The following is a 22,246-nucleotide window of genomic DNA, read 5'->3' on the forward strand; positions in this document are numbered from 1 at the left end:
TGATCCGTGTGATAGTATCGCAGATAGGAAGGATTTTAAAACTCTGGGGTCTCCTTTGATGTCAGTGGGGAGGAGGAGTGACTTGGCTGCGGCAGTGAAGGAGCGGGGTGCTCAGGGCACAGGTGCTGGACCCACAGGTGCACGCTCGCCTCCCTGCTTCCAGCCCAGGTCCCCGCTGCTGGGCAGTGGGTAACGTACTACGCCTGCTTGTAAGGCCACATCCGTGGATATTAAATAGTTAATGTGGAAAGTTCACCTTGCCTAGGTTTTATGCATGTTTTACTGCAGTACATCTCCCCAGCAGAGTGAAAGGAGGGCTGCTGGCTTTACGCTGGACTGCTTACAGGGAGAAACAGCCATCACGTTTAAAGACTTCAGCATCTAGCTCTCTATACTGCCGTTATTTTTTGGACAATTTGGGTGTGCAGAAAAGTGCAGTTCACAATTCTGTAATTAATATCCTCTGTAAGCTAGCCTGCTGTTGTTCATCTGCCAGTTTGCAGAGTTTGAAAATTTAGGTCAAATATAGCCATTGAATAAAATTCATGTTTTGAGAGTTTAAAAATGATAAGAATAGATTAATTGTTTTGAGAATTTTAAAAAAATTATAATCAGTACTAGTGTTTCTGTAATGCAAAACAGTAATTGTAGTTGCAGTTGGTGAGTTTAATATGTATATCAGCCCTTCTTTTCTGTTTACTCCCTTCCATCCACAAAACACATTCCTCTGGGGAGGAGGTTTTTAAGATAGTGCTTGGTTACCCAGTTCAGACTTTGAATATGTGTCTAAAAATACCATATTTTCCACTTCCTCGTCTAATTTCTATTTCTAGTACAGTGATTGCATCACTTCTGATTTATCACTAGATTGTTAGTGTGTGTCTTAAAGGAAATAAGAATTAGAGCAAAGCCTATACAATTTGGCAGCTTATCAGTCACAGGGGAAAGGGCAAGTGAGGATTGTTCATGTGATACAAAAACTAACATTGTTCAAACACTGTCATCATTACTTTCATAAGCTTGCTTCTCTCTCTTCCTTCCCACAGCCATCTCAGATTTTCAGGTCTTCAGGGGGTGTATCTGGAAAGACTCTACCTCGTTATTGGTGCTACTGCAATCAATAATATCATTCCAAAATACATGATTTTGAAGTGTACCTGTATTGGCTGAACTTTTAAGATCAACGCTACAAAGCAGTATCAATTAGTATAATCATGTTATTTACAACAATTCTACCGTGCAAACATCCAGTATGAGATTTATGAACGTTAAGGGGAAGGTGATTTTTGGCTGTAGGATTTTGATACTAGCATTAGTTAGTTAATTGCAACAAGCCTTCATTTTGGATATTTGGTATTGTTTGTTTCTTTCCAGAAGTGGGTTGAAGCAGTTGGACTCTGAAGGTAACAGGAAACATTCTGCTCATAGTTTTGAAGTAGAAATGCAAAGACCAGACCTTCTGCTCTTAAAAACATTGCCGTATTACCAAGTAGCGTTCCTTCTTTTTGTGTCAGAGAAATGGAGAAACAGCTCCAAACACTTAGCAAAACATTTGAAAATTATCTGTTTTAGGGGAAAACCTGCCACTGCTTCCAGGTACCTGAAAACTGAGGGAGAAAAACATAACATTTACCATTCTTCCACTGGTACTCTGTGATCTTTTTCATTAATAGAGATATAAAGTTCTCAGAAAATCTGGATAAGAAACTGCAACATTTGTTTAATAATTGTAAACCCTCTAAATATGTTACCTTCCACTCCACATGGAAAAGAAAAGGAAAAAAACCAAAGCGGTATGTTCTGAGATCATAAGAAAGATGAATTGCCTGATGAACTGTTAAGTGGAAGGTGACCATACTTGTGCGTATTTTTTGGTTTCCATTTCATTTTGCTGCTGTTAAATTTTGCCTTTCTCATTGGTATGAGTGAAGGAAGATCTTAACAAACCTTCCTGTTGTTTTTGCTACACTGCAGCTTTTCTGTGCAGACCTAAGTTACCTTAATTCCTGTTGAATTAAAAATAAAAGGCGGTGGAAACCGACAGCTTCCCAGCCTGTCTCCAGATCAAGGCATTTTGAAAGAGTGATGAAAATTTTAGCGGAAGTGGTAGGGAAACCAGAAATTACGTAGAAAATTGATTATATGTTCTCTGAAAAGATTTTAAATCTCTGTATGCTTACTGGAGTTTTTGTCTTTAAGCAAATATTTCCTTAGGCCAGAGATATGTGGTGTGGAAAGGGACGTACTGATGAGGTTCCTCATGCTGCAAACAATTTAAAACGGCTGAATGAAGGTATATGGAAAGTAAAATGCCATTATATTAGCGATTTTCAAATCTGTGTGTAAAAGCTGTTTTCCTTGTACATGAACTTAGAAAAAAGAAGGAAATTATAAGTTGTCAGTCTTCCAGTAGAGGCAAGAGCTTGATATTTCCTCCCTGTGCTTTCTAATATCCAGCTGAGTAGGATAAGTTAGCACACACTTTTTTTAAGGGGTGGGGAGAACCTCTGAGTCAAAAAGGGAAAGGAACATAATCTGAAAAAGAGTATTCTTTGAAATCATTAAGGTACACATCTTCGGTTTACTGCTCCTGTATGAATCATTGCCTTTATGCAGCTGATGCAATTTCATCTGATCTGTCTGTCCTTCTGAGGCATAGAAGGGGTTTCTGCCCCTCATTTGGTAGAGCTGGGCACAGTCTGGTGGGCTTCAGTAGCAAGCAGAAAATTATCTGAAATAAGGGGCTCAGAGGCTTTGAAGTTGACGTAGTTAGAATATGACTTCTTGCCTTGCCAGAACTGAAAGTATTAGTTGTGCATTTCTGGGACAAAAGAACGAGGTAGGAGAGTCAGTTCTAGGAAACGAGACATTCAGCACTGGGTGATAAAATGCACATTAGAAAATTAAAAAAATGCAGAACAGAAAGTATAGACCTCAGAACATTTGCTTCTGGAGATTATGGCTGAAGAAACAGCGCCTGCCTAGATTTGGTGATAATGAAGGACTGTGTGTGTTGCTCCTGAGTCCTGTGTCTGTCCACAGGGCAACAGAAGAGCAAGCTTTGTTTGTGCTGCTGGTGTGGCTCAGCTCAGCTCTGCAGGGAGCTCTGCGTGGAGCTGGGAGGTTTAACGCTGCTGAGATTTACTGTTCTTAGACTGTGCACAGATGGATTTAAGGATGCTGCTAAAGGTCTTCTGCTGAAGGAGGGCAGCTGGTGCTCCATGTCGTCAGTTATGATGAAACAAAAAGAAATGAAGTGCCAGAAAGATGTAGACAAAATATTTACCATTTAGCATCTTAATTGTGGTTGGGTATATTTAATCATCAATCAAATCTAGAAACGCCAGTCTTCTGGTTTTGCCTCAGCCTCCTGTAAAAACGCTTGATTTGTCCACGAGTATGGTCTGTGTATGCCTGCTAAATGAACAGCTCTGAAAAACCTCCATCAGATGTGTTTGATACATACTGCTTTTTTGGTAGTGTCTTTTCAGCAAAAGTTGTTCTTTTGTTACAAAACCTCTGTTTTAAATGTCTACCATTTCTCTCATAAGTATAGGTCCTTAAATTAAGAAGTAGATTGCTTATATGAATTCCTGGAGTCCTGACTCAAGAGAAACTGTTTTGCAGTTTACCCAAATATTCTCCAGGTTTATGAAGTAGAAGAGCAGTTTCTGGATTGTTTGGCTGAAACTGTTCTATAAGGTGGGTATATGTAGTAATGAGTTAGCAGGTTTTTACAAAGGCAAGTCATCTCTAGTAATTCCAGACTTTTGAATATAAATCTGAAATTGCTCCTCCCTCTTCTTTTCAGATATTTAATTCTATCTTCTTTACTTCAAATTCAACAGTGTGTTAATGTTCAATCCCTCCCTATGTTTCTTTATTATTTAGATGAGTGGGGTGTATTCATTGGAAGATGAGATTCTTAGATCCAAACACAGAGGCAGAAGATGCCTTCCTGCCTTTATTGCATGGAGCTAGACATCTCAGCTGAGATTAACAGAGTGGTCACAGGCTCCATATAAGAGGAAAGCCTGCACCAACAGCAGGCAGAGCCCCACTCAGCTTTTGCCACTAGGTAATGGCATTATGAGTGTGTGCTGCATTTGCTTATTAAACTCAAGCTGCAGTACTCTAGTTGGCTTGAGACAGGTACAATGGTGATGCTATTGTCTCTTACTTGGATATTCTAAATATTATTTTTGCCTTTGCCAAACTGCCTGCTCATACAGTGATACCTTTTATACCTGCACTGAGTGATGAATCTTTATTTAGGCAATTGAGGTAATAAAAGAGAGCATTTTAAAATGGGAATGCACACTTAAAAGAAGAAACAAGCTGCTTTAGAACTATCTTCTTCAGGATTTTAAAAAGTTGAATCTACAAAAAATAGCGAGCTACCAGAGGAAAATGTCGCCTCTGAACAGATTAATTCAATGTCACAGCATGTGTTTTCTCAAACAAAAATCAGGCTGAGCCTCTTGCAGATAAGCGTCATTGTGGATGAACCCATTCCCTTAATACAGTGCTAAATTAATGTGAGGCTGCTTGCTAGGACTTGCAAGCCAGTAGCAGCAGTGTTCCTCATACAGCCAAGTGCTATTCTTTGATCTTTCAAAAATGTAATTCTGTCTTTTGTTAAAACAAGTGCACTTTTCACAGGGTGATGCTAAACCTGCAGGAAGGAACCATTCCTTAATGGGAAATCTGAGGCACGCTGGCTTTCCTCTCCAGTGGCTGCATACAGCCTATCAGTTACTGTATTCCTAAAATAGACAGAACTGCAGTTTGATGGGTTTTGTAGCAGGAGTGAGTTCTTGCTCTCTAACCAGCCATGAACATTACAGAGTCGTCTCATAAGTCACAAGAGTGCAACCCTCTGCCGTTGACCAAAGTAAGTTTACATAAAAACCTAAACAGTCTATCTGAAATGTAATCCACATGTTCTGCTGTAATTTAAAACCTGATCATAGTCATCAGTGTTTCTAACAGTTATAAGACATGAGAAAACTGGGAATGAAATTTATACTTTTAGTATTAGCTATGCTACTTCACTATGCATTACTTGAAAAGTGCACATGTTGTTTGAAGGTAGTGTTTTCACACAGAACTGAAAATCTCCAGTATTCAGAAAGTGTGAATTTACCAAGGTGATGTTCAAACAACTACAGTTATTAGTGCTTCATCTCTCTTTGTGGAGACCCACTTTTCAGTGCAGCTTCTGGAGTACTAGTAATTAGCAGCACATAGATGGGAAAGAGTGAAAGAGTGCTTAATGAAGTCAGGAACCACAGCATGTTCCTCCCAGTTTCACAAGCCTAAATCCAAGGAGTAATACTTACAAAAATACAGGTTTTGGCCTCCAGCGTGGTCATCTGTGATATTCCTCAGTAGCTGCATTGCATGGAGCTCTGCGATTACAAGATTGCAACTCTTGAGGATAATGAGGGTTGACACTAATCCATACATACCAAAATCCACTTTAGGCCTCTGAGTGAAAAACAGACACCTCCTACAGATGCATCTATTGCTCAAAAAGTTTGTTGTCTAAGGAAAAGCAGGAGAACTTTTTCGTGTTTATGCACAAAGAAATCTTTTTGTAGAATCATAGAATGGTTTGGGCTGAAAGAGACCTTAAAGATCACCTAGTTACAACCCCCTTGCCATGGGCAGGGACACCTTCCACTAGATGAGGTAGCTCAAAGCGCCATCCAACCCGGCCTTGGACACTTTCAGGAAGGGGGCAGCCACAGCTTCTCTGGGCAACCTGTTCCAGTGCCTCACCACCCTCACAGTAAAGAATTTCTTCCTCATATCTAATCTAAATCTACCCCCTTTCAGTTTGAAACTGTTACCCCTTGTCTTATCACTACACTCCCTGATATAGAGTCCCTGCCCATCTTTCTTTTAAGCTGCTTTAAATTTTGAAAGGCCCCAATAAGGTCTCCCTGGAGCCTTCTGTTCTCCAGGCTGAACAACCCCAACTCTCAGCCTGTCCTCATAGGGGAGGCGCTCCAGCCTCCTGTTCATCTTCGTTGCTCTCCTCTGGACCTGCTCAAGCAGGTCCATGTCTTTCTTGTGCTGGGGGCCCCAAAGCTCAGCAGAGCACTGCAGGTGGGGTCTCAGCAGAGTAAAGGGGGAGAATCACCTCCCTTGATCTGCTGGCCACGCTTCTCTTGATGCAGCCCAGGATGCGGTTGGCTTTTTGGTCTGTGAGTGCACATTGCTGGCTCATATTCAGTTTTTCATTTCACCAACCCCCTCAAGTCCTTCTCCGCAGGCTACTCTCAATCCACTCATCTCCCAGGCTGTATTTGTGCTTGGAATTGCCCCAACCCAGCTGCGGGACCTTGCACTTGGCCTTGAACTTCACAAGGTTTGCATGGGCCCACCTTTCCAGCCTGTCAAGGTCCTTCTGGATGGCCTCCCTTCCCTCCAGCATGTCCACCACACCACACAGCTTGGTGTCATTGGCAAACGTGCTGACGGTGCACTCTATCCCACTGGCCATGTCGCCAACAAAGGTGTTAAATAGCACCGGTCCTAATACTGACCCCTGAGGAACACCACTCATCATTGGTCTCTACTCGGACATTGAGCCGTTGACTGTGACCGTCCAGCCAATTCCTTATCTACTGAGTGGTCCGTCCATCAAATCCATGTCTCTCCAGTTTAGAGGCTTTTCCCTTGTTAGAACTGGGGAAAAAACAGTAAGAGGCATTACTGAGATGAAAAACAGTCTAGGTAAAACCAGATGCATATCCTAGATAAAGGATAATGACAAGGGCTTTCAAGAACCTGGACTTTGACATCCGAAGAACCGTTGTCACTTGCACTAGTGATGATAATCTGAAGAGGCAAGTTAATGAGATCCCATCAGTGGGATCTTTGCTTGATAGACGTGAAATAGGAAACACCTGGTCTAGCTGGAGAACCTCTTCCATGTCTACCAATAATATTTCAACATACATTTCTTCCTGAACATCAGTATTTACCTTGCATTTTCATGAACAACAACTACTGGTCATTGTTACCATGTTGTCCTCTTGGTTGAAAAGAGGATGCAGACTCTTGCTATGTGATAATGCATCTAGACTGAAGTATATAAGGTGAATCCTGGAGGCTAAATACTAATACATTTCTGTCCTCTGAGAATCATTTGCCCTTCTGCTGTGCAAAGGCAGGTGGTCTTTTACTCTCTTTTTGTTTTCACTGGCGAAGAAATTTTGCTGCAGTTTTCTGGTTCATTCAGGTCAGTTCCAGGATCAATAAGGCTTATTATTAGAGTATCCAAGATCAATAGGGAGGGTTATTATTAGAAGTGTTATAGAAAAGGAAGCGATGAGGTTCAAAAGGCAGAGCACAGGGGTGGTTGAGAAGAAGAGACAATGAGGGGGTGTTACTTATCCACTGATGTCATTATGAAACTTACTGTTGAAAGGCAGACTAAGATGGAGACTGGGCTTTTATTGCTCTTACAGCTTCTTTAAATCAAAGGATGAGGAAATTGCTGCTACTTTTGTGTGTGGTATTATGAGGTGTTGTGTGTAGTGTGCAGGCAGTCCCCCACCTCTAGTGACCCAAGAAAGGTATGCAGTTGCTCTTCTTGGTGAAGCACAGAGCCTCTGCAAGGAAGAGCTTTCACCCTGACAGGTTTTTTTCTTCTTCAAGTTGATTTCCTTTTAAGGAAAGAAACCTTTTTTTTTTTTTTTTTTTTTTTTTTTAATGTCAGTGGCAGGTTAGCCACTGATGGACAGACCTGTTCCTGGGCTCTTTACAAGGTTTGGCTCTGGTGCAATTCCACAACTGAGAGTCTTACAGAAACACAAGCAAAACAAATTTACAGAAGTTAGAATAAAGGAACGGAAGCTTCTTGGGAAGGTCTTTCACAGTATAACTACAGGAGCTCATTGCCACAAGAGGGTGCTTGCAAGCTCATCACGGACTGTGTCTCTCAAGAGAACTCCACAGTGAAAATGCACTGGGGCCTTTAAAATGTCGTTTGTAGAAGAGATAAGCTAGATAGAATGATAGATTATGACGGGGTAGAAGGTTGTACATTTATCTTTTAGCCTGTGTCAAATTGAAATTTATAGCTTATAAAGATTTTGTGAGTCATTACTTTTGGAGAGGTCTCCTGAAAAAACCTATGTATTCAAACACTATTTAGCCTCTTGCAACAGATATAAGCTATGGTCATCCTGTTTCTAACAGAAAGGAAAATGTATCTATTAAACACATAGAGAGGAGCTGAATCATATGCCTTAAAGCCAAAGGGAGCACTTTTTGATAGAGTTACGTCAGTGCTCAAAATGCATTTCACACGGCTTCTGAATGCACTACAAAATATGTTTTTAAAATGCCGCAAACTCTATTTTTTATCTTAAATGTGTGTCAATATGTGTATATATTTAGATACCAGGAGAGATGTTAACAGTAGTGTCCGTCAGGCCCAGAACTTGGAGTTCAGATCTAAACTGGTTTCTGAATTTTTCTAAAGGTCTTATGTGGTGAGAGAGTGCACTGGATACAAGTCACAGGTTTGGGTTATGCTGTTAGATGATCCATCTTTGACTGTCGTTTTGTGTAGCTCTTAGGGGTTTTGCTCTTCTGAAGAAAAAAACCCACACAATGCTTCAATAATATAATTGATAGGAAGGCTATTATTGTAACTTTGGATTTTGAAATAATCTGGCAATTGAGAGATTCTCCAAAGTGTTTTAAGTGTATTTATTTCCACAAAAGGTATAGTTTGAGCCTATTTTGGGTTTGTGTGGCAAGGTTTTAGTAGTGAGGGGGCTACAGGGGTGGCTTCTGTGAGAAGCTGCTGGAGGCTTCCCATATGTCTGATAGAGCCAATTCCACGAGCTACAAGTTGAACCCGTTGCTGGCCAAGGCCGAGCCCATCAACAACACAAGTAGTGCTTCTGTGATAACATATTTAAGGAGAGGGAAAAAAACCTGTGCGATTGCAGCTGAAGAGAAGAGTGAGAATATGTGAGAGAAATAACTCTGCAGACACCAAGGTCAGTGAAAAAGGAGAAGGAGGACGTGTTGCAGGTGTCAGATCAGAGATTCCCCTGCAGCCTGTGTTGAAGACCATGGTGAGGCAGGCCGTCCCCCTGCAGCCCATGGAGGTCCACGGTGGAGCAGGTGGGTATCACCTGCAATCTGTGGAGGACCCCACGCCAGAGCAGGTGGAAGCACCCAAAGGAGTCTGTGACCCTGTGGGAAGCCCATGCTGGAGCAGGCTTCTGACAGGACCTGTATCTCTATGGGGGACCCATGCTGGAGCAGTCTGTTCCTGAAGGACTGCACCCCATGGAAGGGACCCACGTTGGAGCAGTTCATGAAGAACTGCAGGCTGTGGGAAGGATTCACACTGGAGCAGTTCATGGAGGACTGTCTGCCCTGGGAGGGACCCCAGGCTGGAGCAGGGGAAGCATGTGAGGAGTCCTCCCCCTGAGGAGGAAGGAGCAGCAGAGACAGCGTGTGATGAAGTGGCCACAACCCCCATTCCCTGTCCCCCTGTCCCCCTGTGCCGCTCAGGCAGAAGAAGCAGAGAAAATTTGGACTAAAGTTAAGCCTATGAAGAAGGGAGGGGTGGGGGGAAAGTGTCTCAAGATTTGGTTTTATCCCTCATTATCCTACTCTGATTTGATTGGTAATAAATTAAATTAATTTCCCCAAGTCAAGTGTGGTTTGCCTGTGATGGTAATTGCTGAGTGATCTCTCCCTGCCCTTATCTTGACCCATGAGCCTGCCATTATATTTTCTCTCCCCTGTCCAGCAGAGGGGGGAGAGTGATAGAGCGGCTTTCGTGGGGACCTGGTGTCCAGCCAGGGTCAACCCACCACAGAGCCTTGTTACAAATTCCCTTTCTTTCAGTGGTTCCCAAACCTGCTGCAGCTTTGTGCAGCAACTGGCTGGAGCAGCAGACACTCCCAGCCTCGGATGTTCACAGGAGGAAGCAGTCAGCGCTTTGCTGGTTTAAATCTATCACTAGCTGGAAACAGCTGTTCCAAGCAAAGCGTAATAATCTGCTGTTCATTTAAGGATCTGGAAATACATTATCCTTGTTCACAGGATGGTTTACAGCCTTTGGAAGCCTTGCTGAACATTGCATAGCAAGCCAGTGAAAGGCAAAGAAATGAAATTAAAATGGCTCACTGTTTGCTGGGGCAGGATCCTGATAGCGGTGACAGTCTGTCATGTTGCCTCCCGCAGCCCTCTGCAGTTAATGGTTTGGGTTGCTAGTGTTTAGAGCACCTTAGAGTGCAGACATGGGATTTGTGGTAGAAGTGCTTCAGGGTTTAAATCAGGATCCTCCCATTAAAATTTAGTACATCATTTACATTATTTTCTCAAGTCAGATCTCTCACTTCCTCCTTATAAATATCTCTTCCCTTACTTTTAAGCCAGAGAAGAGTGACCTATGTCTAGCACAGATATCAAAAAACAGGCATAGCAAAGAGGGATGTGTAAATTTGGCTTCCGTGTGTCACGTGTTGTTACTGTCAACACTATAAAAACTTAGCACTAACATTTGACAATATTAACACTGATTATTATGTGCTATACAAGTAGGAAAGCTAGAATTAATAAGGCTGCATTATTTGTCAGGGATCATCACTATTCAGTAGTTGTACCTAACATGAAAGTCTAAATAAACTGAAAATGTGAAATTTAGGGTGATAAAAATTGTGTTGTTTCCTCTACGATCTTTCCACAGTATTTTCTGTCCTTTACAACCAGGCACCCCATGAACAACACAGAGCCCTTCCCCAGAAATGGAATCCTGGGCTGATTTGCCATGTTATTGAATCCTGAGATAACTTTCTTTTAACGTATGGATAATGACAATAAGCTCTACTAGGCGATCCAGCAGTTCATTTTAAGTATGTGTTATTTTTATTAAACAGTATTTCCTTGAAGTTTCCTGACATACTCCCTTTCTAAAATTATACCTTGTTTACTTCTGCTGTGACCAAAGATCTCACAGATGTTGTAAAGCTTAATTTTGGACTGATTGGACTGCATCAAATGTCACTTTTGTTTTCAGTTGTGGGAAAATGGTCCCAGTTTCCTCTCTTTCCATGTCAACTTCATTCTCTGTGTTGCTTTGTGGCCCAACAGCCTGCTGTCAGTAGCAAAGGCACTTCTACCTGATGAAACTTCAGGCTGATGAGTACATTCCTAATACAGTCTTACCAGCTGGCACTGCAAAATAATACCTTGTTTTAACAAAATTGATCTTGAGCATGAATGTGCATACCTGCAAATTCCTACGCAGATATTTATTTTTATATGTATAATACATAAAAGTATTATATATATTTCAATGGGATCACATTAAATTTCCTAAAGCAAGCGCCTCAGTGTTAAAATATGCCTGTTAGTTGTAGCTGCTACTAGCTCTAGTTCATATGTTCAGGTTTTCAGTTCTTTGTTTCAAACTGAGGTTCAGAGAGGAAAGAACAATAAAAGATTTTTTGTGTGATAACATAACTCCAGTTACTACTGTGTTTGGAAGTATCATGAAGTGTCATGTTAATTTGTAGTAGAACAGCTGTCAATGAAGCCCAGGACTCCTGCAACTCAGTCGACACTGTGTCCCTTGGCTTATATTTTTTTTGCAAGACTATTTCCACTGCTAGATGTAATTCTGAGTGCTCTCTGCTTCTGGCCTCCTTCTGCAGCAAAAAGGGTGGCCGAGAGGATGCGATACAGCGAGGAACAAGGTGGCCCTTTTCTCCGGCAGTTGGGAGAGGAGATGCCAGTGAGCGTTGGCTGTTGTTCAGGCTATACAGTCAAAAAAAGTCAAATGTACTTCAGCAGCCCTCCAGCCCTTTGGAGATGGGGAAGGCGCTTGCGGGGTGAGAGGTGGCAGCAGATGCTGTGGGAAAAGGAGTGTGAGAGAGAAGCCACTGTCTGCTGCTCCTGGAGCATCCCTGGGGGACAGGGTGTGGTGAAGGGCTCCTGAGGCTCCTGGTGTTGGCTCACCTGGGATTTTCCTCATGGGAAGGCTAGAACTCCCCACAGGAGTGAGGAGAAAAAAGGATTGCTACTTTTGGTGTTATGCTCCAGTTTTCCTCCCATCAGGCTCGGTCGAGGGAACCGTGTCACAGGGCAGGTAGATGGCTGGTGTTGCCAGAAGAGGTTGGGCAGTGCGAGAGCTGGGGACATGGTCCAGCCTCCTGTGGAACAGTACACAACCCTCAGTCCCCATCAGCTCAAGGGTTTTTGATTTACCATTGAATTATTTGCTTTTATTATGTGACTTGATATTAAAAAAAAAATAGAGAAAGGTTAGTCCCTCGTAAGCTTCTCTCAGTATTGTCATATGATAAAATTTGTTTCCTATATATCCCACCCACTGGAATATCTCTGGCTACACAGTGTGTGTTTATTTGCCTTGTGTGTCCCTTTGTCAGCTACTTAGATCACTAGTGACACTGGAACCAATTCAGACAACGTACATGTTAATAAACGTACATGTTAACAAAGTCACTAATTTTCCTTGTAGTCTCATTATTATACAAGTGGCACTGCTTTTCTTTGTTGTGTAATGCAAGCTTTTGCAGGCATAGTAAAATGAACTTTCCTGTGACTATTTTTGGAGGTGATCAAGGAGATTTGGATTAGAGTAGATTAGGTAAAGGCTTCTACAGAGATGATACATATACTAAAATATACCTTTACTTAGACATGTGGCCTGACTGATACAAGAGGCATTTACAAAATAAGTGAAGTCAAACATATCCCACAAAATGAAGGGGGAAAATGGTAGGTTGTCATCTGCATGTCCACAGACTGGCCCGTGTTTTTAGCTAGCAAATCACACTGGGAAATGAATCTGTGAGCAGTCATAATGCTGTGAAGCGAAGGTGGCAATTTTGTGCCTTCGGTATTCGGGCACTGGAAGGGCCAGTGACATTTCAGCTTGGTTTTGGATACAAGATTGTGCTTCAGGCTACTGTGTTCCTCTGCAGAGGAGGCAGAGAGTTTTGCACGCTGCTGCTCCATCCCTGCTTGAATACTCTTTTGCACTTGTCTGATCACTTTCTCTGGCAAAATCAGCATCTCCCCTCTTGCCCCCCTTCAAGCACATGAGGTTTTGTCCAAGCAACAGTCAGACAAAACTCGTTTAAATTCCCAGCTCTTTTTTTGTCCCTTTCCCGGTATAAGTTTGTACGTGACTAAGCTGTTGCAGCCCTTTCTCTAAAAGGTCGGCCTAAATTATTTTGTGCAGATAGTATGAAAGCTTATGTGCTTGATGGATTTCTGTAGTACATAAACACCACTTCTCATGGGACTGATGACCTGAATAATTACCTCATCTCAGTTGCTGTTGATCTAATCAGCTAAACCAATTATAATATAAGCTCAAGCCATTTACGAAAGTTTCTCAGATTGCTTTATGCAGACTGGAAGTTTTTGTGCATTATGCACAAATTAGTATATAGCAGATAGTGATGCTCAATTTTGCTGTTTTTTAATACAATGTAAATATGGAATTTCTGTTAACCCAAGTTTGAGAGAGTTGCAGAGTTTTTAGTGGATATGAGAATTTTCTTCAAATAATTTTGTGAGACTTATTTTGAAATATTTGACATGATTTTTTTTTTGTTTCGTATGTGAATAATGTTATAGTGAGTGAGAGTTATATATAGTTCTGTTGTAATAGTGAGTTATCTATAACACAAAATAGTAAATATGTAAAATATTATTTTACTAAATCAGCAAGAAAAAGTTGAAGCACAACTTTGTATTCCTTTATGTTTTATTGTTCTTCCATTTCTATTACTCATAATATTGTATATGCTTTTAATGTAGACATAATTTTCATAGTTGATCCTGCATATGATTATGGAGTATGATGAATCATCTTACTTAATTCAGTTACATGCAGTTTTAATCATTGCTGTTAAACCAGCCTTGCAGAATTGCCATCAATACTTCAGATGAATGCAAAGCAAACAGCACAGTTGTTTATCATGATGCTTATGAAAAGCAATGGGTAATGTCAATTTAGTCTTTTGCCAGAGGCATTTTTATCTGGGATAATAGGTGAAAAGCTATAATAAGCTGTTTTCATTCTCAGGATCTTTGAGGAAAATAAGTTGCCTGAAGAGATTTTTTTAAAAGCTAAAATAATTGCACGCTGCATGTGATTTGCTCTGCTGTTCGGCTTGAATTCGTTATTGATCCTCTAGTACTTCTTGTGATCTCTGTTATCTGTAATGATCTGGTGTACAAATAGCCCTGCATCTGTAATTTTGTCATAATGTCTGATTATAAAATTGTCTCCTGAGATATCTACAGCCTCACTTAATCAGACACATTGTTATGTCATTAGCCAACACAGCTGAGCAAAGCAGAGGGTTTTTTATTATAGTGACAGCACTGTTCCGGTCTTGCACTAAATCAAAGGCACATGAAGAAGTATCAGTTCAAAAGGAATCAAAAGTTTCACAAGACTATTTTATTCTATTTTCAACAGGCAAATTTCAAGTTTATAGTTTTGTAGGAATTTTTAATGCAATGCTCTTCTGATTGCAGAAGAGCACTATGAAACATGATGTTGGAACATCTGATTAACTTTAGGTAGTCCCACACCTGAAATATCCATTTATACTCTCTGGGATGAAATTAAAAAAATTAGTTATACTTTATTTAGAACATATGGAAAATAAGTCATTTATCACAGACTGACTTCTGTCATATATGACATATATGTCATACTATGTCATTATGTTTAGATAAAGTATTGTTGATTTTGCTCTGTCACTTCAAAACCGAGGGGGATCTTTCAAAACTGTGCTAGTTACATTAAGGTGTGTCATATACTATAGAAAAACTGTGGGGAAGCTCTGTGAAATGCCAGATATTCCACAGAGGAAAGACAAAGCCTGCAACACCAGGCAATATTATGGCTTCGACTTGGAAAAAAACTGTTACTGAGCTGAATTTCAAGCCCCCCCTTATGCAGAAGAATCGACAGTACATTTTAATGGAGTTGGTGTGGTGGGTGACTCGTGCTTTCTTGTTTGTCACGCAGAGTCTGTATGCAAGATTTGAAAAATGAAATAGGATCTGTTGCAAAGCTCATTTCATATTTAAGGTCTCTTCTGCACAGAGGATCAAAGCAGGGTTTTTTTGCCTGTTTGTTTCATTTGTCTAGGAGAATGGCAAGCAGCAGCCCTGGCCACTGATCGGGAGAGAGCAAGCCTTAGCTAACACAGCAGTTCTTGAAAAGCAGCTTGCATACTGTGGCATGTGTACAGTTATTCCTTCGAATAATTTATTATTATTATTATTATATATTAATGGGAATAGTTTGAGGTTTTATTGTGATTTAAAATAAGTGGTGGTTGATGACATATGAAAGGGAAGCGAGGGGAAAGAATGCTGTTGAAGGAGGAAGGTTGAAGTCTTAGGGAGAGGAAACACATTTAAGAATTATCAATCTTCCTTCTAAAGCTTTCACATGTATTGAATATGTCTGAGAATTGATCTTACTGACAAACTGATAGTAAGATTCAATTTATTTTTTTCTTCCACGTATGCTGACCACTTCATAATTGCACCATGATGCTTCATATGAGGAGCAGAATAACTGATGCCTTGGTAGAACGCTAATGAGACAAAATGCCATCTCTTTTCTGAGGATAACCCGATTACTCAGGTTCAGAATTTTCTAGCTAAAATTCATTTATACTGCTTTATTTTTATCTTTTAAGTGCAGAGCTGTATTTTCCTGCAGACTGCTGTCATACAGGCTACTGCTTTACTGATTCCTTCAAAAGAAAGTTTGTTGAAAGCAATTTTATATCAGTTATATTTATTAAGTGAGATTGTTGAAAGAGTTTGTAATATATTAGCTGTGGATAATAGCATTTCTTGGTATATGAAGTTAAAGATTCCAGACTAGTAACTCACGTTGTTATTGATTGATTGTGCATCGTGGCTGATCTGCTTGGACTACCTTTCAGCAAGCAGAATGCAGACAAGGCCAGAAATGGATGCAAAGACAAAACAAAAAGTAAAAAAAAAAAAAAAAAAAAAAAAGGCAACCTGAAACCACAAATTATCATGGTATCATTGAACCAGGATTTGGGAAATAACTGTCGAATCCAAGGGTTTATTGCAATTTTCATTCTAAAGCTGTAGGCTCCTGCACCTCGTTTCAGTATCTGGCACATTTAAAAGAGTTATGCAGAGGAAAGCAGCTCCCCAGCAAGCAGTCTGTCTCACCCACCTCCCTGGGCAACTCGTAACCAGTGGGGGCAACCAGAGAGTGCTTGTGTCAGCTTTACAGCCCTAGACGGTGCTGGAAACCATATGGCAGTGAAGTGACTTCTTTTTATGTCCTCGTGCGATTGCTCATTTTGCTTCTCAACCAGGGAGAGCTGGGCACGCTCCGTCGAACACCGGGTTCTCACACTCTTACCTGACCCGCTTCAGGTTTGTACGACCGTCCTTCAAAAATGATTTTCCATGCTACTGCATCATGTAATCCCTCAGAAAGCTCCTACTCTCTGTTGCTTTTCCTTATCCTTAAGCAAGGGGTCTTTGATAGCATCTTTGGAAAATAAACTTCAGAAAACGTTGGTACCTAAATAATCCTTCTGGTTTGTAAACTCAGAATGGTGAGTGAGGTTAATTGATTTTGAGATCATTTGTGTCTCATGTCTCCTGAAATTGGAATGGCAGTGTGTGTTAGAAGCATTAGACCCTATCTGATGGAGGTACCCAGTGAAAGTAGGACAATACTGTAATGCAAAAGCCTCTTGCAAAAAAACCCTCATGTTTGTTATTGTCTGTTTTACTGTTTTACAGTTTGGTTTTCTTTTAAATAGAGAAAAAAATGAATTTTTTTTATTATTATTTTAGGCTTCTGGTAAATATTTTTAGAACACAAAAATGTCCTGTGAAAATATCCTTCAGATACTGAGTGAAACAGGTTTTTCCGTTAGAGATGATAATTACTGTAAGTCATTCATATGGCTTTTTGAAAATACCACTCTCTTAAAAAATGCCAATTTTTTGAGTGAACAATAGGATTCCCCTTCTTATTGTCAAGAATTTTAGGTTTCCAAAGTATTGTATACTTAGTTTTCTGCTATCACTAGTAACTGAGATTTTACTGAATGACTGGGTGATGTTTTAAATCTGCAGAGGTTTTGGAGTTTTAAAGACCTATATCTTGAACGTCAGGTGAAAAATGAAATTATTAAAGAACTAAAATAATGCTCAAGTCCTTACCAAGCGGACACTGACACAATTATTTTTTAAAAAGCTAATAATGATTACACTGTAGTAAAACTTGGGTTAATCTGAAAATCCCGCTAGGAGAGTACATGTGTTTTAGTGAATGTTAGTTCAGGTCATATACGTATATACACACACATATGTACGACTTTAAGCAGAATCCTCTGTACAATTTCAATAGAATGGTTTGAAGTGTTACAAGTTCTTCACAAGGACATGGAGATGCTCTTTATAAAGCAGTGGTGGGTGGTGCTTCATACTGAGGACAAAAGTGAATTGAGAAGAAAAGAAATCAGAGTAATATATCGAATAATATCGAAAAATGTAGTGGAGAAATACCCTACATTGCCTGTGAGCATCCCAAAGGGTTGGCATTGCCTCTGTATTTTAATAAAGATGTTTGCCACCTACGCCAAAAGGACTATCCAGAATAACAACAAAACAGGACACTGAAATATTAACTAACTGTTATAAGGACAATAAATCAGAAGCTGCAGTTGTTGTCATTTGGCAAATGCCTTTGTTTCAGTAGCGTCTATGGGGAAAAGAAATAAAAAAAGAATGTTTAGGCAAAAGCCACTTAGAAAAATGACGGACAAGTCAGGGCGGGCCATTCAGTTTTCATAACCAGATTCTCCTTCTTGCTAGTCTTTTGTGGTTAGGAACTTGCAGCATGTCTGTGTGACTGCGTTTTAGGCAGGCAGGGTTACCAAAGAGGTTGAGATTTGTGTCTCTGCCCTTAACTTTTCAATAATCAGGCACTGATGCTGAGCTTAAGAGAAGGGAGTCATGCGTTGGCAGTGAAGAAGGAGCGCAGGGAGCACTGATTTATCTGCTCCTGCCCTCCTCCACACCCGTCAGCCCCGTGCGGAGGAACACCGGGCTGCCCGAGCAATCCGGAAGACTGGAGATAATGATTGTAATCCTAGTGGTCAAGTGAGCAGCCAGGATTAAGTACTGTAGTTCCCTTTAACTGATGACAAGTGTATTTTGCTGTATTTTAGGGAAGCTGTCAATTTGCTGCTGTGGAGTGAAACGTTATCTGGGTACCAAGCCGAGTTATAAGCTTTACCTCCTGGCTTGGCTTCCACCTGGAAGTTTTATAGCTTCCAGCTGTTGTAGAACACATTAAACAGGAACTCTAAAAGCAATTTTATTTTATTTATGATTATAAAGAAAAGTCTAGTTCTAATGGGAAACCTGAAGTATTTAAAGATAGCAAGAGGCAGTATGAACACAACTCCTGCCTACCACTTCCCCTTCAGAGAATAAGTAGTTGTTTTTCAGAGAATTAATATTCAGAGCAGGTCCAGTTCATGTTACCTGCCAGGTTCTTTTTATTACATGATAAAATCCGATTTATTCTCATTTGGATATAGAGTATATAGCCATATAGTATATAGGCATATAAGCATAAGCCATTTGTAAACAGTTACTTTCCAAGTGACATGATATACCTACTCTCTTAGGTATTTCAGTTACTCACCAAGGGGCAGAGATGAAGAGCGGTGTTTTGGATCTGAACATTGTGCCTGGAGCTAATCACTAGTTATGCTGGTACCTTTCCAGTTCTTCAGTCTGAAAAAAAAGTAATAAAAAGAGCAGACGAATATGCTTTCTCAGTGAACTTTTCTGAGCCTGGTGAACCTAACTCTCTATATTTTACTTACAGAATGGTCTTATTGTTGCCTGTTACCAAGGTTATGTGGATATTGTAATAGCCTTAGCACAATGCCCTCACCTTGATGTGAACTGGCAGGACAACGAAGGGAACACGGCTCTAATTACGGCTGCACAGGCAGGTAAGGCTCTTTGTTTCACTGCTTACTTACAGTGTCTTAGGAGGAGTGTGCGTTGTGGCTATTATTTTTAGGATTTTGTCGTAGCCCTAAAAGAAATTAGCCTGCATAAAATAATTCTGTCCAAGCCCACTCAGAAGTAAGTTTGTAATGATTTTCTTTGAACTAGTTAATCTACAGTAGTATTTATCCAATGTATTAAGACAGAAAAAGCTATACATTTCTAGTAGGTGCTGTTAAAAATAAAGAAAATCTTGTCCCCAGTGTGCAGCATTATACTTTGTTCATTTAAGCTTATTTTCCCATATTTGCTCTGGCAAGCAACCGGTCAACATTGTGGTCATGTAATGTGCTGTATTAGTGCTGATAACATCTCTTTTCTCATGCTTGTTGCACCTAGCTCAGTGGATCTGTGGCAGTTGCTGACTGTAGGAAAATGTATCATCATTAAGAAATATTTTAGCCGCTAAGACATTCTTTAACCACTCCATTGTTAAAAGTAAAAAAGCCCCTATGTACATAGTCTCAGCAGGACTCGGTGTTTGCCAATGCTGCTTTTGTAACAGAGTGATTATATTGACATTGACGATGTTAATCCTGATCAGACTGGAGTGAGAGCAGAGTCTAACCCCAGGTTTTCTTTTATCCCACCCAGCATGGTAATAGTCAGTGAACAAGAGTAACAGGTCACATAAATGTAAGAGATGCTCCCCAAAGAGTTACTGGTTTCAAATGTACGATTAAAAAGTAATCATCAGTTGAAGTTTTCTGTGAAAACTGAAACACTGTGCTTTAACCTTTAAGGGAAGCTGTATTTTTCTTTTAGAAGTGTTAACAAAGTGCTAGATCATGTAAATCAGGAGAAATTTGACCAAGGAGGCCATCACTTTTTAGTCTAAAAGGTATTCCAAGGGCTGCCTGGCTCTGCGACCATGATTTCCTCTGCATCCCTCAAGCATGCTCCTCAAAGGCAATCACTTTATAAGGAAATGCATACCTGGTCTTTATCACATCTGCTTACTGATGAAGCATGTGGGACGTTTGTGGGAGTTCAGGGGATATAGTATTCCCTCTCAGACTCTGACTGGCTGGAGGAAACAAATTTCCATCAGGCAATGTCAATGGACACTACAAGCCACGTCTAAAGATTGGAGCAGTTAGGTTTTGATGTTAATTTAGTAATATTGCCACTAGACAATTCCAGGTAGTACCAAACTTTGCTTTGTGTTGTGACAAAAAGTGAATCCTGCTAAAGAAGTCAGTGCAAGATAGATCTTGAATACTGGAGGAAAGAATTGCAACTACAGTGGTCACATTCATAGCAAAGTCATGAGTATAGTAGCTTTCCAAAGAACGTGGAGAAGTCTCTGAAATTCCAACCTCCTTTTATTTATCTGCCCTAATATAAATTTGGACTATAAAAGGTTTAACACTGATGCCTTCCTGACCTTTATAACTCATGATAATGAGCTCAGAATTAATCCAGAGGGCTGGCATTGACTTGACACTCTCTGCCAGTACTTGCTATTGATCCCCAAAGCAACTGGAAATGACTGTAGTCAGCAGAAGCTTATACAAACTCCTAACAACTTGGATGTTTTCCTCCACCTATGATAATCCTGAGCTACAGTGTTGACACCAGTTATTTAATTCATTATCACAAGGTACTGCTGTACTGTTAGTAGAGATTACTGTGAGGTTAACATTGCAACCAGAGGAGCTACAGTGCAATAGATGCTGCTTAATTATTGCTGAATGTTACATAGTAATACTGAGCAGTGTGTTATAAAGAACTGAAAGCAAAGCTTATGTGAGCTTTCCTTTAGTAGAGGATTTATTTGTTTTCTTGTTTGTTTTTAACTTTAGGACATGAAAATAACAATATTTTTGCAAAATGAATTATTTGAGACTTTGCTGTTATTTATTCCAAAAGTATGGGTTTTCCTGTGGGAAGTCTAATAGTAAATCCACATTATTTCAGTTAATTGTAAGGTGATATCAGAAGGTTTCAGAAAGTGCTGCCATTTTTGTTATGACCTGCTGACCAGGTAGGCCATCACATATGCCGAGACCCTGAAGAGGAGCTGGATGGGAAAGAGGCTGCGGTCCTGAGGGATTGTTCCTTGTGTTTCAGAGGCTGCAGCTGTAACACAAGGCACAGAGACTAAGGAAGATGACACGGAGGCCTCTACTTCTACTAGAGGAGTTTAAAATCCACATTTGCCTATGCCATTTCAGGACTGCCCAGACATGATGCTCAAATCTGAGCATTGGCTTAAATTAAATAGAATTATCTTAAAGAGCAGGTAGAGTCTCAGAAGATAAGTGAATTCAGTTCCTCGTATTGCTTTTGATAATTTAAGATTCTCATCCTTCAAAGAGAGTATCTAAAGCTGAAGTATTTTACTTGGGCTGACCTGAGAAAGATAGGCTGGAGGGATCAGTGAAAAGCAGTACTTCCTTAACGAGCTTATTGGTATGGAAAAATAACCACTAAGTGCTCTGCTTAGTGTGTAAATTTCAGGTTTGAAAACTTGCTCTCTCACTATTTCTTACAGATGTGAGATCCCTTTTCAAAGAGAGTTTGCCTTCCAAAACTGTAAATTTGTTGCAGCCTGCAGCAGGTGATGCCCAGAAATGTGTGGGATGCTGTTAAAGCAGAAACGTCAGTACAAGGACAATGCAGAAAAAATGGGAGACTGATGCAAGCAAGAGGTTGAAATAACAAGTGGAAAGAAAGGAAGGAAGGAGAGTGGTTTCAAAAAAAAGAAAAAGGGGGGAAGATTACATCAATGGTTTTTTTCTCAGTTCTGGTGCTGCTGAGGACATAGCTACATCGGTGGCAGTATATGGTAACTGGCATACTCTAGTGCTCAGAGACAGTCAAATTTGCTTACAAAGTATAGATGTTTTATGTTACAGGGACCAGTTTGGGGCAAGGCTGCAGAGCTGGGAACACAGCATCAGAAATTATCCTAGTTTCTGTTTATTAAAGGAGACATGAGAACACAGACATCTAAAGCATCCAGAGGCTAAAAGGTTCTGGGTGTCTTCACTTCCATCCATCGTTCGACAGCATTCACCACCCATAGACCAAACACAGGCTTATTGCAGGTACAATTTGAAATTGTCATGTTATATGACAAAGCACCTTTCCTTACTACGCAGCTTAT

General features: G+C 40.4%; 1 protein-coding gene across 1 annotated transcript in view; it reads left to right on the plus strand.

Annotated features, from left to right (window-relative positions):
- Window positions 1-22,246, plus strand: part of ANKRD33B (ankyrin repeat domain 33B) — a 45,624-nt gene that overhangs the window by 12,817 nt on the left and 10,561 nt on the right. The window contains exon 2 of the mRNA XM_086469403.1: window positions 18,947-19,076. Coding sequence (XP_086325529.1) covers window positions 18,947-19,076 — 130 coding nt within the window. The remainder of the gene's footprint in view (window positions 1-18,946; window positions 19,077-22,246) is intronic.

This window comes from Leptosomus discolor, chromosome 8 (genome assembly GCF_034619465.1).
Source record: "Leptosomus discolor isolate bLepDis1 chromosome 8, bLepDis1.hap2, whole genome shotgun sequence".
Classification (NCBI taxonomy): domain Eukaryota; kingdom Metazoa; phylum Chordata; class Aves; order Leptosomiformes; family Leptosomidae; genus Leptosomus; species Leptosomus discolor.